Source organism: Octopus sinensis, linkage group LG24 (assembly GCF_006345805.1).
Source record: "Octopus sinensis linkage group LG24, ASM634580v1, whole genome shotgun sequence".
NCBI classification, from domain to species: Eukaryota; Metazoa; Mollusca; class Cephalopoda; order Octopoda; family Octopodidae; genus Octopus; species Octopus sinensis.
In genome coordinates this window covers 11,146,645-11,170,404 of record NC_043020.1, presented here as the reverse complement: position 1 = coordinate 11,170,404, position 23,760 = coordinate 11,146,645, and the positions used below count along the sequence as shown (strand labels likewise).

At 40.2% G+C, this 23,760-nt stretch overlaps 1 protein-coding gene across 1 annotated transcript in view; it reads right to left on the bottom strand.

Annotated features, from left to right (window-relative positions):
• The window catches only part of LOC115223914 (carboxypeptidase E-like), a 79,245-nt gene that overhangs the window by 29,026 nt on the left and 26,459 nt on the right, over nucleotides 1-23,760 (bottom strand). Inside the window, exons 2-4 of the mRNA XM_029794645.2 lie at nucleotides 8,895-9,100; nucleotides 3,741-3,899; nucleotides 1,182-1,345 (exon numbers count right to left, since the gene is read on the bottom strand). Coding sequence (XP_029650505.1) covers nucleotides 1,182-1,345; nucleotides 3,741-3,899; nucleotides 8,895-9,100 — 529 coding nt within the window. The remainder of the gene's footprint in view (nucleotides 1-1,181; nucleotides 1,346-3,740; nucleotides 3,900-8,894; nucleotides 9,101-23,760) is intronic.

Below are 23,760 nucleotides of genomic sequence, written 5' to 3'. Positions count from 1 at the left end.
TTCCAGGCCAACCAAAGCCTTGTGAGTAGATTTGGTAAATGGAAAGTGAAAGAAGTTTGTTGCGTGTTTATGTGTCTGTGCATGTGTGTCACTGGCGCCTTGCTTTGATTTCATGTGATAGTTGGACATAAATATTACCATCATCTTCTGAGAAAACATGTCTGGTCATAGGGAATGTTATCTTATTTGGAAATGGGAGAGAGTTTCGGCTGAGGAAAATCCACCTTAAATTCTTATTTCTTTATTGCTCACAAGGGGCTAAACATAGAGGGGACAAACAAGGACAGACAAAGGGATTAAGTCAATTACACCGACCCCAGTGCGTAACTGGTACTTAATTTATCGACCCTGAAAGGATGAGAGGCAAAGTCAAGCTCGACGGAATTTGAACTCAGAATGTAAAGTCAGATGAAATACCGCTAAGCATTACGCCCGGCGTACTAATATTTCTGCCAGTTTGCCACCTTTAAATTCTGTCCAACCCATGCCAGCATAAAAAAGTGGACGTTAAAACAGTGGTGATAATTATGATATAAATGGGCATGTGTGTGTGTGTGTTTAAGTGCATGTGTAGGCTTGTGTCTCCGCGTCTTGACATCATGTGATAATTGTAAACGAGTATCACTGTCATACAAGCAGTGTCATTCATTTCTAATATTCCATGAAAATATGTCCGGCCATGGGGAAATATTACCTTGCTTGGAAAAGATGAGAGTTGGCAACAAGAAAGGCATTTGGTCACAGAAAATCTGCTTCAATAAACTCCACCAACACATGCAATCATGGAAAAGCGGGTGTTAATGATGATGATGATAATATGTTTGTTCGTGGCAAACTGGCAGAAATATTAGCACGCCGGGCGAAATGCTTAGCGGTATTTCGTCTGCCGCTACGTTCTGAGTTCAAATTCCGCCTAGGTCGACTTTGCCTTTCATCCTCTCGGGGTCAATTAAATAAGTACCAGTTACGCACTGGGGTCGATATAATCGACTTAATTCGTTTGTCTGTCGTTGTTTGTCCTCTCTGTGTTTAGCCCCTTGTGGGTAGTAAAGAAATATATATGTTTGTTCGTGTGTGTAAAGGGATTCCAGAGATTTGTTCTGTTGAATATGGATGTCACATCACCAAAGCTGCAACCAAACAAATGAAACCCCGGCCAGAAAATCTAGAAGTGAACCAACCTGAAGGTCGCATCATCGGGGCTGATACTGTACTCTTTTTGTTTACCACTGCGGGTCAGATCATATGGGTAGTTAGCTACCAAGTCACCACCGTGCAGATTAGCTGACAGGACAAATGGGTAAGCACTCAGCCATTTCATAACTGTCTTTGTCTCCGACTCTAGCTGCAAAGAAAGAAATTATAAACATTCTTAGGCTGTAAATGTTTTTTACTTTGTGATGCATATATGCCATTTGAATATGGCTAACCCATAAGGGTGGATGCTACTGTAGTTTGTAGCCCCAGGAAGATATCTCCTCCAGCTGGCTATAGACACACTACCTGTGTCCTGTCAGTATTTGTGAAGGGGAGTCATCCTCCCCGTCTTCAACACATGATACACACGTACCCGAGTTTCAAGGTGTTTACCTTTCATCAGCGTGTGACAATCGTTGAAGTATATCATCAACTGGAATTAAGGTAGGATAAGTGCTATACTGGTGACATTGACTGAGATAAAAATATTGGGTTGTCTGGAAAGTACGTGCCGATTTTTAAAGGAAAGAAAAAGGTCAATAAATATAAGGTTGTCCCAAAAGTTCGTAAAAACCTTGCGAAAATTTGAATTTTTATGCAATTTTTAATTGTTTATTTGGGTTTATATTGTTATAGTCAATTTTCGCAAGTGTTTACGAACTTTTGGGACAACCTAATACTTGCCACTACATTTTTAATCAACCAAAACAAAATCAAAAACAAAATCAAAATCGATCAACATCAATGGAAATCGTAGCTGTGATACCAGTGCCGGTGGCCATTGCCAGCGCTGCCCCAACTGCCTCTGTGCTGGTGACACGTAAAAAGCACCATCCGATCGTGGCTGTTTGCCAGCCTTGTCTGGCACGTAAAAAGCACCCACTACACTCACGGAGTGGTTGGCATTAGGAAGGGCATCCAGCCGTAGAAACATTGCCAGATCAGACTGGGCCTGGTGCAGCCTTCTGGCTTCCCAGACCCCAGTTGAACCATCCAACCCATGCTAGTATGGAAAGCGGATGCTAAATGATGATGAAATATGAACCATTTTGTTGCACAATGCGTCTTCATCTTTCCTTTAACTTGAAAATACCCTCTTCCCAGAATTGAGGTGGTTTCATGGCAAAGAATTCATCAAGGTATCTTTTTACGTCATCCAAGGAATTGACATTTTTACCATTAAAACTATTCTGCAGAGAACTGAATAAGTGGAAATCCAAAGGAGCAATATCTGGTGAATACGGAGGGTGGAGTAACACATCCCGGCCGAGCTGTAGCAATTTTTGTCTGGTTGCCAAAGCATCAGGTGCCGAAAATTAACCTTCTTATCTTCCATTTTAAAGGTCACTGGGGTATGCTTTTGCAGTTCAAGCAGAATCTTTGACTGATCATCAACTCGAGTCATCACATTGTGTTATCAATTCATGGCAAGTAGAACATATTTCACAACTGATTGGATAGTGTTATCATAGATTAATCATCATCACTGTTTAACGTCCGCTTTCCATGCTAGCATGGGTTGGACGATTTTGACTGAGGGCTGGCAAACCAATTGGCTGCACCAGGCTCCAATCTTGATATGGCAGAGTTTCTACAGCTGGATGCCCTTCCTAACACCAACCACTGCGAGAGTGTAGTGGGTGTTTTTTATGTGCCACCAGCACGGGGGCCAGTCAGGCAGTACTGGCAACGTCCTCGCTCGAATCTTTTTACTCATGCCACCGGCACTGGTGCCAGTAAGGCGACTTTCGTAACGATCACGCTCAAATGGTGCCCTTTTATGTGCCACCGGCACGGAAGCCAGTTGGCTGCTCTGGCAACAATCATGCTCGGATGGTGCTCTTGGCACCCTACTAGCACAGGCACAAGTGCCAGTAAGGCGACGCTGGTAACGATCACACTCGAATGGTGCCTTTTATGTGCCACTGGCATGGAAGCCGGTTAGCCGCTCTGTCAACGATCATGCTCGTATGGTGCTCTTTGCACCCCGTTAGTACGGATGCCAGTCATCAAATGTGATTTTGATTTTTGGATGAAGGAAATCAGTGATAAACAAGGATAGATGTACAAAGCCAATAGAGATACTGCCATTGATAGAACTGACAAAAAAACCGTTTAGAGGTGGTACTCCAGTATGACCACAGTTCAATCACTGAAATTAATAACAGAACAAAAGAATATATATATATATATATATGGAGGCGCAATGGCCCAGTGGTTAGGGCAGCGGACTTGCGGTTGTAGAATCGCGGTTTCGATTCCCAGACTGGGCATTGTGAGAGTTTATTGAGCGAAAACACCTAAAGCACCACGAGGCTCCAGCAGGGGGGGGGGGGCGATCCCTGCTGTATTCTTTCCCCACAACTTCCTCTCACTCTTTCTTCTGTTGGCCTGCTCGCTTAGCCAGCGGGGTGGCGTCATTTGAAGGCTTAAACAATGCAAAGCGCATTGTGACCAGCGATGCTTAGCAACATCTGATAGCCTGGTCGGTCACGGTGATATATATATATATATATATAAGGTTAAAGGAGAAATTTACTTACGTCTGGTGTTATCAATGCATATGCCAACTTCTCGAGGTGGTTGTTTGCTCCATGAGTCTGCTCGTTTTCATAGACGATGTTGTTGAGGTCAGGAAAGTTTCGATTTAAATCAACTTTGTTGGCATTGGCACGACCAATTAACCAGTCTTCTCTACCAGTCTGTGGAAATAAAATATAGAGTGAAAGCAGATGACTCAATAGGTACAGAGGTAGTGATAGCTTGGAAAAGGTTGTGTTTGGTACAGAAAGACAGAGAGAGAGATGAAATAGATGAGGAAAGCTATATATATATTTCATTTTGGGATTTGGTTTGCAAGATTCTTTATATGAGTTCGTGTGTTGAAGTATATTCTGTTGTGTCTGGGAAGAGTCATTTTCTTTTTGTGCCTTATAATGTATCAAGACTATTGAAAAGGTAGCAAAACTCAATGAGAATTTTAGGAAAATAAAATAAGAAATAAGTGGAAATTTTACCGGTGAGAGTGTTAAATAATAAGGCACTAAAAGAGAATGACTCTCCCCAGACACAACAGTATATATATATATATATACATATATATATGGCTTGACATCATCAAGAGTGATACCGGAATGGACATGGCCAATCTGAAAGAAGCAGCCCAGGATAGAACTGACTGGAGGACACTGATCCAACAAGTAACTTAGCAGTTTGGCATGAGAAACTGATAGAATAAGTACCAGGGTTTGAAGAAAAACATAAGTACTGGGCTCAATTTATTGAACTAAAAATTCTTCAAGCCAGTGCCCCAGCATGGCCACAGTCTAATGACTGAAACAAGTAAAAGATAAATTGTACAAAAAAATAATTATTAAAATGTTTTGTGTATCATAGAAGTATAACGAGTTTATTGCAGATAAATTTTAACATCAAAATCTTATAAGTGCCTCCAAGGGCCATATAGACCCCAGTCAAGAACCACTGATGTAATCAAACAACCCTAATCCTAACCCCTAAAATTGCTGACTTTGTGCCAAAATTTGAAACCACTATTAACTCATTAGCATTCAAACCAATCATGTCCAGCCCAAATTCTCCACCTGTTTTGTACTCAGACAGATCAGATCCAGCCTCTTGCACATACCCTACAATGCTAAAAGTAAAATATTTGCATCATCAAAATTTTGAAGTTTCAAGATAATTCATGATTAATAACCCTAATCCTAACCCCTAGAAAGTTACCCTCCGAGGTCAGGGCAAGATTGTTTGAGCAAGGCTAGCAGTCGCCCATGCATACCAGCCTCCCTTCTCCGCACCACTGATGTTATCCAAGGGAAAGGCAAAGGGGGCCGATACAGCTTGGCACCAGTGATGTCGCAACTCATTTCTGCAGCTGAGTGAACTGGAGCAACGTGAAATAAAGAGTCTTGCTCAAGAACACAACACACAGCCCGGTCTGGGAATCGAACTCACAACCTCACGATTGTAAGCTCTACGCTCTGACCACTGAACCATGCACTTTCATGATTAATTTAAAACAATTTAACCCTTTAGTGTTCCGATTATTCTATCAAACATAATGCTTATTGATTCACATTGATTTGAATTAGTCATGCATTATCTCATATCTTCAAGATCTTGATGGTGTAATTACTTCATGTAGAATAACATTGTAGGGTAGGTGTGAGAGCCTGGATCTGGTCAGTTTGAACGTAAAACAGATTAAATATTTTGGCCAGATATGGCCGGTTTAACCCTTTAGTGTTCAGAATACTCTGTTAAATGTAATACTTTTTCACTCAAATTTGTTTTGAATTAATTATGCATTATCTTATAGTTTTGAGGTTTCAATGATGTGATTGTTTATTTTCAGAATGGCATTGTAGGTTAGGAGTGAGAGGCTAGATATCGCCAGTTTGAATATAAAACGTAAAATATATTGGGCCGGATTTGGCCGGTTTAACCCTAGTGTTCAGATTATTCTATCAAACATAATGTTAATTGATTCCCATTGATTTGAATTAATCATGCATTATCTCATATCTTCAAGATCTTGATGGTGTAATTACTTAATGTAGAATAACATTGTAGGGTAGGTGTGAGGGCCTGGATCTGGTCAGTTTGAACATAAAACAGATTAAATATTTTGGCCGGATATGGCCGGTTTAAATACTAAAGGGTTAAATGAATAAGCATTACATTTGACAGAGTATTTTGAATGTTGAAGTGTTAAATATGAGAAGGTTTTGAAAAGCAAAGCTCTTGCAATTATGGTTGAGCCATATGCTACTCGTCATATTTCTGTTCGGGATTATTAACATGTCCACTGCAGCCTTTTATGTCATTTCTCCTGGATGCCATAAACTCCGTAACTTAAACACATCAAGTCAACAGCTGCCTTCATTTATTAGTCTCTCTGCTGCAGCATATAATCACCATTAAGGGTGTCTTGTGGTTTCGTTACGTATCTGCTTTCAAATAACATTTGTATGTAACTCAAATCGAACGATGTGTATAAAAACATAAAAAAGTTTATGGTTGTTTCGAGTGGCTGTGTGGTAAGTAGCTTGCTTACCAACCACATGATTCCGGGTTCAGTCCCACTGCCTGGCACTTTGGGCAAGTGTCTTCTTCTATAGCCTCGGGCCAACCAAAGCCTTGTGAGTGGATTTGGTAGATGGAAACTGAAAGAAGTCCGTCGTATATATGTATGTATATATATATATATATATAAAGTTAATCCAAACATGAAAACACAGAGAGAAAACACACCAACACGAGGACGTGGAACAAGTATAGTGTTATTGAACGCTCAAGTAGTGTTATTGGACGTGGAACAAGTATAGTGTTATTTAATGTTTCGAGCAGAGCTCTTCGTCAGAAACATAGGAAAAGGAAAGATCCAAGGAAGGGAAGACGGCGGGAAAAAAATCGCCAACGGTACACATGCGGTCACATTTTGATGTATGTGTGTGTATATGTTTGTGTGTCTATGTTTGTCCCCCCGAACATCGCTTGACAACCGATGCTGATGCTTTACATCCCCATAACTTAGTAGTTTGGCAAAAGGGACCAACAGAATAAGTACTAGGCTTGCAAACAAAGAATAAGTCCTGGGGTCTGTTTGCTCGACTAAAGGCGGTGCTCCAGCATGGCCACAGTCAAATGACTGAAACTGGTAAGAGTGTATAAACCACAAAATTACTACAAAACGTACAGGCAGGGTTTCTAAACTTATCCTATCGTTCGCTTTCCCATACCACAACTTGGTTGTCTCCCTTGGACTGGTGCCTTCAACTGAGTTCATACAGTTGCAAGCGTTCAGATCCTACTGCACCCAAGAAATTAGCTGAGTATCAGGTTTCACGTCCCCTGTAACCCCACGTAAATTGGGAACAGGTCCTAAGCAGATCAATAATCAATATCTATATCTGTATAATGCAGCAAGCTGGCAGACTTGTTAGTGAGGTTTCGGCTGTCTTTATGTTCTGAGTTCAAATTCTGCTGAGGTTGACTTTGGTTTTCATCCTTTCGGGGTCGATAAAACGTGTACCAGTTGAATTCTGGGGTAGATGCAACTGACTCAGCCCCTGCCCCAAAATTGCTGGCTTTGTGCCAAAATTTGAAATCCACATTTATAGCTATATAAATCTTCAAAGCCACAGTCGAACCAATTCTACTATGTGGCTCAGAAACCTGGACGTTATCAAAGAAGCTTGAGAGGCGGTTGGATGGAACCTACACTCGCCTCCTTATGAGAGCTCAAAATCTCTTGTGGAAACGTCATCCAACCAAAATGCAAATATATGGGAAACTACCACCTGTGTCATCTCTTGTGAAAGGTAGGAGAGTCCAGTTTGCTGGACATTGTTCTAGAGCTGAAAACGAGGCAATTTCTACTCTTCTTGCAATACCAGAGGGCGCACACTCTCCTACCCTGATGTAATCTCCAGGGATACAGGCATCCACCAACAGGACTTCCGTAATGCTATGATGGACCATGAAGTCTGGAGTAGCATGGTAAATTCCATTGTCTCGACCACGGTCGAACAATGATGATGATATAAGATAATGAGCTGACAGAATCTTTAGCGTGCAGGGCAAAATGCTTAGTGGCATTTTCTGTCTTGACGTTCTGAGTTCAAATTGTGCCAAGGTTGAGTTTGTCTTTCGTCCATTTTGGGGTTGATAAAATAAGTACCAGTTGAGCACTGAAGTCGGTGTAATTTACTTAGCCCCTCCCCAGAACTTGCTGGCCTTGTGCTTTGGTTGACCCGAGGCTATAGTAGAAGACACTTGCCCAAGGTGCCACGCAGTGGGACTGAACCCGGGACCACGTGGTCGGTAAGCTAGCTACTTACCACACAGCCACTCCTACGCCTATGTTTATTCTGTTTTTATTTCTTTTTAAAACCTGTTTAATGCCGGCAATCAAACAACTTTGGAGAGAACGGACAGATGTTGTCTTGAATATTGCACATATCTATTTCAAACCGTGCTGATAAGTAACAATACTGATAGTAATAATGATTTCAATTTTGGCACAAGGTCAGTAGTTTTACAGGAGGGGGTAAGTCGATTACATCGCTCCCAGTGCGTAACTGGTACATCCAAAAGGATGAAAGGCAAAGTTGACCCAGATGGAATTTGAATTCAGAATGTAAAGATGGACAAAATGCTGTTAAGCATTTTGCTAAGTGTGCTAGAAATTCTCCAGCTTGCCACTGTAGTGCTGATAATAGTAATGATTTCAAATTTTGGCACAAGGCCAGCAATTTCTTCTTACTACAGCCACACTTGCACACACACACATACACATACACACATATGTATGTACATACTACACACACAAAACACACACACACATATGTATGTACATACTACACACACAAAACACATACACACACATATATACATGTATCTGAGTCTTTGTGTCTGTCCCTTACTACCACTCGACAACCAGTGTTGGTTAGTTTGCATCCACATAGCAGTTCTGAAAACGAAAGTGTCGGACTGCAAATAAGTACTGGAGTTACTCCAGTATGACCACAATCCATTGACTGAAACAAGTGAAAGATAAAAGCAACAAGGAAAACAAACAAACAGACAGAACAAAAACAGTGGCACCTAACCATGTGGTGGTACGATGGAGATGGTAGACAATGGTAGAACTGGGATGGAGAATTTGGACTTACAGATTTCAGGTGTTTATGGGCCAATTCCCACCCATCAGGGTTCATCGACGGCATCAGGTGTATACGAGTATGGTCAACGAGCCACTGGATAGTCTCGTTTCCTGCTTTGTATTGCTTGCACAGGTACACAGCCAGCTGGAGCAGCATCTCTCGTCCAACCACTTCGTTGCCGTGCATGTTGGCGACATATTTAAACTCCGGTTCCCCTGCAACAGAAATTGAATAATGAAAAGTGAGGGTGTTTAAAAGAATACATTATTTCCCTATATACATATAAACACACACACACACACACATCACACAAAAAGCACCCAGTACATTCTTTGGAGTAGCTGGTATCATGAAGGGCATCCAGCTGTAGAAACTAAATTATATATACATACATACATACATGCATGCATGCATGCATGCATGCATGTATGTATGTATGTATGTATGTATGTATCAATCATCATCATTCAACATTCATTTTCCATGGTTGGGTTGGACGATTCCACTGGACCTGGTTAGGACAATTACCTTACCGGGTTCCATTGTAGGGTCTAGCATGAATACATTTTTATAGTATATGATTTCTATATGGTGTGAATAACATCTTTCTTTATTGAATTGTTTAATAGTGGTTTTTCTCTAAATTATATATACATACATACATACATGCATGCATGCATGCATGCATGCATGTATGTATGTATGTATGTATGTATGTATGTATGTATGTATCAATCATCATCATTCAACATTCATTTTGGTTGGGTTGGACGATTCCACTGGACCTGGTTAGGACAATTACCTTACCGGGTTCCATTGTAGGGTCTAGCATGATTTCTACAGCTGGATGCCCTTCATGATACCAGCTACTCCAAAGAATGTACTGGGTGCTTTTTCTCTAAATTATATATATATATTATATATTGTGAAATTTTATATATATATTATATATTGTATATATATATTATATATTATATATATATATTATATATTGTGAAATTTTATTTAAAATTGTTAAATTGAATTTTTCCCTGTAAGTTTTGGAATTATAGTTCCAACTACTCTTTACTCTTTTACTCTTTTACTTGTTTCAGTCATTTGACTGTGGCCATGCTGGAGCACCGCCTTTAATTGAGCAACTCAACCCCGGCACTTATTCTTTGTAAGCCCAGTACTTAGTCTATCGGTCTGTTTTGCCGAACCACTAAGTGACGGGGACATAAACACACCAGCATCGGTTGTCAAGCAATGCTAGGGGGACAAACACAGACACACAAACACACATACATATATATATATATATATATATGACGGGCTTCTTTCAGTTTCCGTCTCCCAAATCCACTCACAAGGCTTTGGTTGGCCCGAGGCTATAGTAGAAGACACTTGCCCATGGTGCCACGCAGTGGGACTGAACCCAGAACATCAATTTAACATCAATTTTTATTCCATTTTAATGCATAAAATGCATCGTATGTCGATGGCGGCGGAGTTGGCGTCCACGCTCACAGCTGCACCTGTGTTTGCTTCTCCCCCTTCTTCCCTCCCTCGTGAAGCTGTGGAGAAGGGAGTTTAAGGAAATCAATGTCGTAATGCGTTGTCAAGGAGACCAGCGTTCTTTTAGAACAACGACTTCATGGCTTGAAGACACCAAAACAGAAATAGCTAAGAAAGCCCGAATTGGCATCTATAAAGGAAGTAACTCTAAAAATGCTTATATAGTTATTTCCCTTACAAACCCGAGCAACGCCGGGCGATACTGCTAGTATATATATATATATACTAGCAGTATCGCCCGGCGTTGCTCGGGTTTGTAAGGGAATAACTATATAAGCATTTTATAGAGTTATAGCCAAAATATAGCAAAAAAATGCATAAAATGGAAAAAAATTATGGTAATTTTTGTTTTTTAAATCGTTGACTCATCGTAGACATTTTTAGAGTTACTCTTCCCTTATATAATAGCGAAAAAAATGCATTAAAATGGAAAAAAATTATGGTAAATTTTTTTTTTAATCGTTGAGTCATCGTAGACATTTTTAGAGAGTTACTTCCCTTATATAATAGCGAAAAAATGCATTAAAATGGGAAAAAAATGATGGTAAATTTTTTTAAATCGTAGACTCATCGTAGACGCCCGCTAATACCCAGAAGGGCTCGATATGAATCACGACTATAAGATACCCGGTTTTGGTTACACTGCACCGCAAAATGTGGGAGTAGTTAGGAATCTAAATCGTAGGAGACAGACACACAACCTCTCTTTTATATATAAAGATATATATATATATATATATATATATATATATATATATAATAATAATAATAATAATAATAATATTAGGGAGTAAATCCAAACTTACAGGGAAAAATTAGATTAGGATAAAATCTAATTTTACAGTATAAATATATATATTATATATTAACTAGCAGTATCGCCCAGCGTTGCTCGGGTTTGTAAGGGAAATAACTATATAAGCATTTTTAGAGAGTTACTTCCCTTATAGATGCCAATTCGGGCTTTCTTAGCCATTTCTGTTTGGTGTCTTCAAGCCATGAAGTCGTTGTTCTAAAAGAACGCTGGTCTCCTTGACAACGCATTACGACGTTGATTTCCTTACACTCCCTTCCCCACAGCTTCACGAGGGAGGGAAGAAGGGGGAGAAGCAAAACGGTGGTGCAGGTGTTTGAGCGTGGACGCCAACTCCGCCGCCATCGACACACGAAAAATTATGCATTAAAATGGAATAAAAAATTATGTTAATTATTTTTAAAATCGTAGACTCATCGCAGACGCACGCTAATAGCCAGACGGGCTCGATATTAATCACGACTATAAGATACCCGAATTTGGTTAAACTGCACCGCAAAATGTGGGAGGAGTTAGGAATCTAAATCGTAGGAGACAGACACTCACACAACTACAGTTTTATATATAGAGATTAGAGATAAAACCACTATTAGGCAAATCAAACAGTGAAAAACATAAACCAAAACATAGAAATAAATTAATTAATATAATATACAAAATATATAAAATAAAATATATAAAATATATAAAATTTTATATATTTTGTATATTATATAATTAATTTATTTCTATGTTTTGATTTATGTTTTTCACTGTTTTTCACTGCCCAATAGTGGTTTTATCTCTAATTTAAAATATATATATATATATATATAATAAAAATAAATAAATGCACACTTTTAAAGCCTAGCCAGGCTCATGGGCCCGGTTTCTGGGTTTCAATGGCGTATGTATTCCCCAGCTGGACGGGATGCCAGTCCATCGCAGCGTTACTCATTTTTGCCAGCTGAGTGGACTGGAGTAACGTGAAATGAAGTGTTTTGCTCAAGAACACAACGCGTCACCCGGTCCAGGAATCGAAACCACAATCTTACGATCATGGTGCTGACACCCTAACCACTAAGCCACGTGCCTCCACACACACACATATCTCTTTTCTCTTTTCTCTTTTACTTGTTTCAGTCATTTGACTGCGGCCATGCTGGAGCACCGCCTTTAATCGAGCAACTCGACCCCGGGACTTATTCTTTTGTAAGCCCAGTACTTATTCTATCAGTCTCTTTTGCCGAACCGCTAAGTGACGGGGACGTAAACACACCAGCATCGGTTGTCAAGCAATGCTAGGGGACAAACACAGACACACAAACGCATATATATATATACGACAGGCTTCTTTCAGTTTCTGTCTACCAAATCCACTCACAAGGCTTTGGTCGGCCCGAGGCTATAGTAGAAGACACTTGTGGCTCTATGCATGTTGGGGGTCTATACTATCCTAAAAATGCTTAGAAACCAGGGAACCCTAAAACTGGCACATGTAGTAGAGTTACTGTTTAATTTTAACAGATGCTTAGGTGAATCAAGATAAAGTCTATACCTGCTTGAGACTATGCAGACGTCTAAAGCAATCTGTGAAAGCATGGTACATGCCACTAAATCATATCCATTTGTGGGTGATGGCTGGCCGTGCTAAGCTTAAACTCATTTATTCTTCATTCCTACCTACCTATCTACCTACATACATACATTACATAACATATGTAGTTGTGCGTGTGTACATGTATTGCATCTTAGTGTAATGACTTCTTCCCACAACCAAGATAGCACATCTGTCCCTACACAAGTTTTCACTTAAGGAATCTTTCAAAACAAATGCAAAATCAATACACACACACACATTACCAAAGATGAACTGATCCATTTCTGTCCACTCTCACTACCTTATCTGGAGCAGAATATTTCATTTATAATTATAAATATATATGGAGTGGCTGTGTGGTAAGTAGCTTGCTAACCAACCACATGGTTCCGGGTTCAGTCCCACTGCGTGGCATCTTGGGCAAGTGTCTTCTGCTATAGCCCTGGGCCGACCAATGCCTGGTGAGTGGATTTGGTAGACGGAAACTGAAAGAAGCCTGTCGTATATATGTATATGTATGTGTGTGTTTGTGTGTCTGTGTTTGTCCCCCTAGCATTGCTTGACAACCGATGCTGGTGTGTTTACGTCCCGTCACTTAGCGGTTTGGCAAAAAAGAGACCGATAGAATAAGTACTGGGCTTACAAAGAATAAGTCCCGGGGTCGATTTGCTCGACTAAAGGCGGTGCTCTAGCATGGTCGCAGTCAAATGACTGAAACAAGTAAAAGAGTAAAAGAGAGTATGAGATATATATATATATGTTATCTATAGTTTTCTTGTTTCAGTATGTTGGTAAAGTCTCAATAAATCTTAATATGGTGATTTGAAAACAAATATGAAAACACTGTACCTTTCACTTCTTAGTTTTACATCTGTTGTTGGAGATATTCTAAAAGTTTTGACAGAGCATATAATAGTTAACTCACTAAAGCATATGTGTTAACTGATAGGCGAAAATTCAGTAGACATATTCTCTCTCTCTCCCACTCTGTCATTGTCTCTCTCTGTCTCTCACATTCCCTGTCTCTCTGTCTCTTATTGTCTCCTCCCTTTCCCTGATATCAGCGACCCTCATTATACCACCACATTTCCCTCAACCTAACACTTTTGAACCCCTCTCATTTTATCATATAATAGCCCAACTCCTATGGGGAACCCATTAGAAATTTTTATTGAAATACACTTAGCCTATATATAATTGAACTGGATGTTAGTTTAACATCTATGCAAACTTTCATGAAGATTGGTTTGCTGGTTTAGGCAGTAAGATGGTAACAGACAGACAGAATTGCCATTTATATATAAGATATGTATATATATATATATATATATATATATATATATATATATATATATATATATATATATATTATATATATATATATATATAATATATATATATATATATAGTTAATCCAAACATGAATACACAAAGAGAAAACACAACAACGCGAGGACATGGAACAAGTATAGTGTTATTGGATGCTCAGGAAAGGAAAGAAAGAAGGAGGATTTAACGTTTCGAGTGGAGCTCTTTGTCAGAAACATAGGAAAAGGAAAGATCTGAAGAAGGGAAGACAGAGGAAAAAAAAAATCGCCAATGATAAGAACACAAAACATCCGGACAAATGAGCATTGAAGTGGTTGAAGCATTGTAGTCCAGAAGTAGAAAATGAAAGGAAAGAGAAATAAAGCAAGATTTTAACAATGCAGGCAGTTTTACGAAAAACTCAGGCACAAAGATCCATCCTCAAAAAGGAAACAGTCCATATATTCTGTGCTTGTATATATTTATTTGTGTGTGTAATAGGAACTTTCTCTATATATTGTATCAAAAGATAGACCCTTGTGCCTGAAATATAATGGTCTTTTTGTAAAACTTTCTTTATTCCCTTTCATTTTTCTATATACTGTTAGCTGGAGCAAACTACTGCTATCTCTAGCAGACAGGTATCAAGCACTGAGGATGGGCAAAAATAGCCTGAAACCAGACAGTCTGCTGGTCTTGCTGAGTCACTAGAAGATGGTAGGGGTTCACTCCCCTGCTTGCAATATATGTTGGGTGCAGATTGTCTTGATGACTAGCTAGAGGAGGCTTCCTCTTGGGGTCAAAAAGAGTAGTAACTCTGGTTTGTGCAGAACAGCCATGTTGAAGTGATGACAAACATTAATTCATATACATATGTATATATATATATACATACATATATACATACACATATATGTATACTCTTTTACTTGTTTCAGTCATTTGACTGCGGCCATGCTGGAGCACCACCTTTAGTCGGGACTTATTCTTTGTAAGCCCAGTACTTATTCTATCGGTCTCTTTTGCTGAACCGCTAAGTGACGGGGACATAAACACACCAGCATCAGTTGTCAAGCAATGCTAGGGGACAAACACAGACACACAAACATATACACACACATACATATATATATATGTATATATATATACATATATACGACAGGCTTCTTTCAGTTTCCGTCTACCAAATCCACTCACAAGGCATTGGTCGGCCCGGGGCTATAGCAGAAGACACTTGCCCAAGATGCCACGCAGTTGGACTGAACCCGGAACCATGTGGTTAGTAAGCAAGCTACTTACCACACATCCACTCCTGCGCCTATATATTCTTTTTCTCAGTAACTCCTGCCATTCTTATATTTAATGAAGGGTAGCCATAACTATATATTTTCTCTATAGCACTTCTGCTTGTCTCTGATGTAAAAAAAACACCTCTTCCCCCACCCCTCGAATACTCCTACTACTACCAATTACTTGAGAGGGATTTTCCTTTTTCTCCCACGTTGCTCATTCTTTTCCTTTCCGGTCTTGCAAATTATCTGGCAACCCCACTAGTGCCGGTGCTACATAAAAAGCACTTAGCCCAGTACATACCGTAAAGTGATTGGTGATAGGAAGGGCATACGGTCATACATTGAAGCTCAACACAGCTGTGTGGCTTATCATATCCTATCAAACAACCCAACCCTCAAATCAGAATCGAAAACTGACGTTAATAAATGATGATGATGATGATGAAGATATATATTCCAAAGTGTCAGCTTTAATTTCAAGGACCTCAGAGTACATTATCTTGTTTAATGAAAGAACAAATCTTTTTTGAGAAATCCAATTGTGGCCATTTCCAGCCTCGTCTGACCCCCGTGATGGTGGCACGTAAAAAGCATCATCCGATCGTGGCCGTTTGCCAGCCTCGTCTGATCCCCCGTGACGGTGGCACGTAAAAAGCACTGTCTGATCGTGGCCGTTTGCCAGCCCCGTCTGGCACCTGTGCAGGTGGCACGTAAAAAGCACCCACTACACTCACGGAGTGGTTGGCGTTGGGAAGGGCATCCAGCCGTAGAAACATTGCTAGATCAAACTGGAGCCTGGTGCAGCCTTCTGGCTTCCCAGACCCCCCAGTCGAACCGTCCGACCCATGCCAGCATGGAAAGCTGGACGCTAAATGATGATGATGATGATAATGAAGATATATATTCCAGAAGAACCATCCGAATGTGGCCGTTGCCAGCGCTGCCCTGACTGGCCTCCGTGCCAGTGGCACGTAAAAAGCACCAACCGATCGTGGCCGTTGCCAGCCTCGCCTAGCACCTGTGCCAGAGGCACGTAAAAAGCACCCACTACACTCATGGAGTGGTTGGCGTTGGGAAGGGCATCCAGCCGTAGAAACATTGCTAGATCAAACTGGAGCCTGGTGCAGCCTTCTGGCTTCCCAGACCCCCCCCAGTCGAACCGTCCGACCCATGCCAGCATGGAAAGCTGGACGCTAAATGATGATGATGATGATGATAATGAAGATATATATTCCAAAGTGTCAGCCTTAATTTCAAGGACCTCAGGGTACATTATCTTGTTTAATGAAAGAACAAATCTTTTTTGAGAATGGTGGGGGAGGCAAGGATAGTGGTGTTGGTGTGTGGTTACACTATGTTGACAAAACAAGAGTCTTTAATGGGTATTTGTATTTTCTATTTGCATATTACAGTGACAGGTATTCTCTATACATTTAAATAGATAAGCTTACACATACACATACACATACGCATGCACATACAATTGATAATGTTTCCTGTTACACACACATACACGCACACAAACAAACAAACAACATAATCAAGAACACAAAATATATGGACAATGTTCCTATAAAATACACACCACACACACACACACAAAACTTAATGAATTTTCTTATCGCAAACATATGTACAAACAGATGTAATGCTGAGGTAGTTCTCATTGTACAAACACACACACACACTCACACACACACAAATATACATACATATGTATACACATAAATACAATGTACAGATTTCCCCATCATCCTCACACACATACACAGATATACATACATACATACACACATACATACATACATACATACACACATACACAGACATACATACACACATACACACACACACTCACACATACATACACACACATACACACACACGCATACATACATACATACATACATACATACATACATACACACACACATACATACATACATACGCACATATACATACACACACATACATACATACACACACATGCATACACACACACGCACGCACACACATACATACATACATACATACACATACATACATTCACACACACACATACACACACACAGACATACATACAACACACACAAGCACACACATACATACATACAAATACACACAGCCAATTGTGTACACACTCAACCAGGCAACTACATAACATACAACCACAGACACACACACCACACACACACACACAAAACTTAATGAATTTTCTTATCGCAAACATATGTACAAACAGATGTAATGCTGAGGTAGTTCTCATTGTACAAACACACACACACACTCACACACACACAAATATACATACATATGTATACACATAAATACAATGTACAGATTTCCCCATCATCCTCACACACATACACAGATATACATACATACATACACACATACATACATACATACATACACACATACACAGACATACATACACACATACACACACACACTCACACATACATACACACACATACACACACACGCATACATACATACATACATACATACATACACACATACATACATACATACATACGCACATATACATACACACACAGACATACATACATACACACACATACATACACACACACGCACACACATACATACATACATACACATACATACATTCACACACACACATACACACACACAGACATACATACATACACACACAAGCACACACATACATACATACAAATACACACAGCCAATTGTGTACACACTCAACCAGGCAACTACATAACATACAACCACAGACACACACGCACACACACACACATGCAACCACACAAACACACACACACAAATATTATATACAACATATATACAAACAACCCCAAACCCACGCAGTGTACAGGGGGTAGAATAAAACAAGACCTGAGTAGGTGGAGGGGCCACACTTAATCTCCAGAAGAAACACAAAACCTAACAGGTAAAAAAAAAAAATATCCCAAAATAGGTCACTAGACAAAGGAAGGTCCAAAATGAGGTCACTGGACAAATAATTCACCAGCATCAAGGCCACTGGACAAATAAATTGCCAACAACAAACAAAGGATGTATAAGGTTGGATACAGGGTGTGCTGGGTGGAGGAAAGTTTCATTTGTTTATTTAGTATGTGCCATCATTAAATAGGGATTATTTTTGCTTTGTTTCTTCCTTTTTTGGAGTTATATCCTGTCTTTGAACATTTTGCAGGTGGTAGAATAGTTTTACTTTAGTGTATCTCGATGGATGGGTCGTTATGCCAATAATAAATAATAAACACACACACTGGTCCTATTTCACTTCTTTTATTATAAATAGCCAACTGAAGGCGACGAACTTGCAGAATCTTTACCACACCAGAAAAAATGCTTTGAGGCATTTCTTCACAGAGAATGAGTTTGCCTTTCATTTTTCAGGGTCTCTTTTACTCTTTTACTTGTTTCAGTCATGTGGCTGTGGCCATGCTGGAGCACCGCCTTTAGTCAAGCAAATCGACCCCAGGACTTATTCTTTGTAAGCCTAGTACTTATTCTATCAGTCTCTTTTGCCGAACCACTAAGTTACGGGGGATGTGAACACACAAGCGATGTTGAGGGGACATACACAGACACACAACCATATACACACACATACATACATACATACATACATACATACTACATACATACATATATATATATATATACGACAGGCTTCTCTCAGTTTCCGTTGTCAAGCAATGTTGGGGGGGGGACAACCACAGACACACAAACGTATACACACATACATATATATATATATACATATATACGACAGGCTTCTTTCAGTTTCCGTCTACCAAATCCACTCACAAGGCTTTGGTCGGCCCGAGGCTATAGTAGAAGACACTTGCCCAAGGTGCCACACAATGGGACTGAACGTGGAACCATGTGGTTGGTAAGCAAGCTACTTACCACACAGCCACTTCTACGCCTATGTTGATAAAATATATATCAGTTGAAGACTGGGGTTGATGTAATCAACTAGCTCCTGCCCCCAAAATTTCAGGCCATGTTCCTTTAATACAGATGATTATTAATAGTCAATTGGTTAACAATTTAAACATACATATATATATATGTATGTATTTTGTGACCCCCTTCGGTCATGAATGACCATGGGATTGCACCTAGAAAGTTACCCTCCGAGGCACAAGACTGGGCAAGGTTGTTTATGGAAGACCAGCAGTCGCCCATGCATACCAGCCTCCCCTCTCCATGTCACCGATGTTATCCAAGGGAAAGGCAAAGGGGCTGATACAGCTTGACACTAGTGACGTCGCAGCTCCTTTATTAACGTGCAAGTGACTGAGCACTCCACAGACACGTGTACCCTTAACGTAGTTCTCGGGGAGATTCAGCGTGACACAGAGTGTGACAAGGCTGGCCCTTTGAAATACAAGTACAACAGAAACAGGAAGAAAGAGTGAGAGAAATTTGTGGTGAAAGAGTACAGCAGGGTTCACCACCACCCCCTGCCGGAGCCTCGTGAAGCTTTAGGTGTTTTCGTTCAATAACCAAATACTCACGATGCGCGAGTCCGCTACCCTAACCCCTGGGCCATTGCGCCTCCACTATATATATATACATATATACATGTACATAATGTACATATATTGTTAATGTGTGTGTATATATTCTTCTTTATTTTCTCTCCTTGTTTCTTTCTGTGAAAAGCATAGGCTCAAAACGTTAAAGACTTTTTTACATAGAAACATACACACATATATACATGTGTGTTTTTGTGTATAATATATATATATATATATATATATATAATATACACACACATATATGTCCATACCTAACTATTTACATACATATAACTACACACATGCATACAACCACCTATCCTTATATACAGGCATGGTCCCAGGAATTTTTTGAAGGGAGGGCGCAACGTCAGTAGAAAAGGGCATAACATTATTTAGAAGGGCATACTGCTTCTCTTGGGGAGGGCACATACCCCTAAGGTTTGGGTCCACCCCTGATATAAATGCATTTTTTTTTTACTGGTCTCATTCATTAGACAACAGGTTATATCATATCATTTCAGCATACACACACACACACACACACTTATTTCAGCACACACACACACACACACACACACTTATTTCAGCGCACACACACACACACTTATTTTAGCACACACACACGTATTTCAGCACACACACACTTATTTTAGCACACACACACACACACACTTATTTCAACACACACACACACACTTATTTCAACACACACACACACACTTATTTCAACACACACACACACACACACACACACACACACATAGATAGATGGAGAGAGGAGAAAGAAAGAGAGGGAGATACTTAGTTCAGCACGTACACGTACACACACATAGAGAGACAGAGAGTGAGAGAGAAAGGGAGAGAGAGAAAGGGTGAGAGACACAAAGAGAGAGAATTTTCTGGTAGACATCCTTCTTTTATTGCAAGAGAGAGAGAGAGAGAGAAAGAGAGACTAGCATAGTGTGTTCCAGTCCAACAGCCGTATTCGCCTAACCATTCTCTCGTAATAAGGCAACACTCAAACACGGCCTATATTTGAAAACTTGATTGAGTTTATAGGGCACCTGACACAGATTCTGTGCTGTCTGTTTGACTGTCTGTCTTTCCCTCTTCAGCAAATTATCAGCTAAAATCCAAAATGATTAACCCTTTAGTGTTCACATTATTCTGCCAAAATTAATCCTTTTTTATCCACATTGTTTTGAACTAATCAGGCATTATCTTGTAGCTATGAGATTTTGATGAGGTAGCTGTTCATTTTTCAAACGATATTGTAGGGTTGGTGTGAGAGACTAGATCTGGCCAGTTTGAACATAAAACAGGCTGAATACTTTTGGCCGGATGTGGCCGGTTTAAATCCAAAACGATTAAACACACAGAAGTGTGGGCAGGTGGATGCCTCCATCCACCACAGCCACAGTGGCTACCACCACCACTGCCGCCACTTCCACCACCACCACCACCACCACCACCACCACCACCACCACCACCAATACCACTAACCATCATTACAATTACTAATATTCTTTTCTACTCTAGGCACAAGGCCTGAAATTTTTGGAGAGGGGTCCAGTCGATTAGATCGACCCCCAAGTTTGCAACTGGTACTTAATTTATCAACCCTGAAAGGGTGAAAGGCAAAGTCAACCTCGGGTGGAATTTGAACTCAGAACATAAAGACAGACGAAATACCTATTTCTTTACTACCCACAAGGGGCTAAACACAGAGGGAACAAATAAGGACAGACAAACAGATTAAGTCAATTATATCGACCTCAGTGCGTAACTGGTACTTAATTTATCGACCCCGAAAGGGTGAAAGGCAAAGTCGACCTCGGGAGGAATTTGAACCAGAATGTAAAGACAGACGAAATACCGCTAAGCATTTCGCCTGACATGGTAATGTTTCTTATCTCTTTATTGCCCACAAGGGGCTAAACATAGAGGGGACAAACAAGGACAGACAAAGGGATGAAGTTGATTACATCGACCCCAGTGCGTAACTGGTACTTAATTTATCGACCCCGAAAGGATGAAAGGCAAAGTCAACCTCGGTGGAATTTGAACTCAGAACATAAAGATAGAAGAAATACCTATTTCTTTACTACCCACAAGGGGCTAAACATAGCGGGGACAAACAAGGACAAGCAAAGGGATGAAGTTCATTACATCGACCCCAGTGAGTAACTGGTACTTAATTTATCGACCCCGAAAGGATGAAAGGCAAAGTCGATCTCGGCGGAATTTGAACTCGGAATGTAGAGGCAGACGAAATACTGCTAAGCATTTCGCCCGGCGTGCTAATGTTTCTTATTTTTTTATTGCCCAGAAGGGGCTAAACATAGAGGGGACAAACAAGGACAGACAAAGGGATGAAGTTGATTACATCGACCCCAGTGCGTAACTGGTACTTAATTTATCGACCCCGAAAGGATGAAAGGCAAAGTCGACCTTGGTGGAATTTGAACTCAGAACATAACAGCAGACGAAATACCGTTAAGCACTTTGCCCGGCGTGCTAACGTTTCTGCCAGCTTGCCGCCTTCACAATCACTAATATTGCCACAACCATCACCACCACTACCACCAACGTCTTTACCACCACCACCACCAACAACACTGCCAACCCCACCACCACCACCACCGCTGCTGCTGCCTCTATTACCCCCCACCACCAGTAACTAAATCTCAAAAGAAGTCCTGTTGTGATGTTTAACTTTCTTATCATGAGAAAAGTAAACACTTAAGAATTTGTGAAATCTTGTTTTGCAGGTCTGTCCCACTTTAACCCTTCTCACCCACCTCTCATGAACCACGGGATCTTTGACACCACCCAACAAGGGGGTGGAGAATTCATGTGCGACAAGAAATCTAATTTATTTTTAATCTTTAAAGATTAATTCTCTAATCCTCTTTTAAATTACTTTTTGCATTACAGATTAAAATGTTGGTTTCATATATTTTCTTAAGAACTTCATCAACGGGTAGTTTTTCACTTTAAGTGCAGGAACAGTTTAGAGTACAAGTGGCTTCATCTCTGATACATCTTATTTCTTTGCTGCCCACAAGGGGCTACACACAGAGGGGAGAAACAAGGACAGACAAATGGATTAAGTCGATTACATCGACACCAGTGCGTAACTAGTACTTAATTTATTGACCCCAAAAAGATGAAAGGCAAAGTCGACCTCAGCGGAATTTGAACTCAGAACGTAACGGCAGATGAAATACCTATTTCTTTACTACCCACAAGGGGTTAAACACAGAGAGGACAAACAAGGACAGGCAAATGGATTAAGTCGATTATATCAACCCCAGTGTGTAACTGGTACTTAATTTATCGACCCCGAAAGGATGAAAGGCAAAGTTGACCTCAGCAGAATTTGATCTCAGAACGTAACGGCAGATGAAATACCACTAAGCGTTTCACCGGGTGTGCTAACGTTTCTGCCAGCTCGACACCTTTACCCTGCTACATCTGTACAATGATTAGCAAGAAATAGTCAAATTTTCTTCATATCACATCCACCATCATATACATACATACATACATGCATTTGTCTGTCTAAATATATATATGTATGTATGTACGTATGTATGTATCATCATTGTTTATCCTCATCATCATCGTTTTCAATGTCTGTCTTCCATGCTGGTATGGGTTGGATGGTTTGATAGGAACTGGCCAGGTAGAAGAGTACCCCAGACTACTGTGTCTGTTTTGGTAAGGTTTTTACATTTGCATGCTGTTTCTTACACCAACCACCCCACAAAGTGGA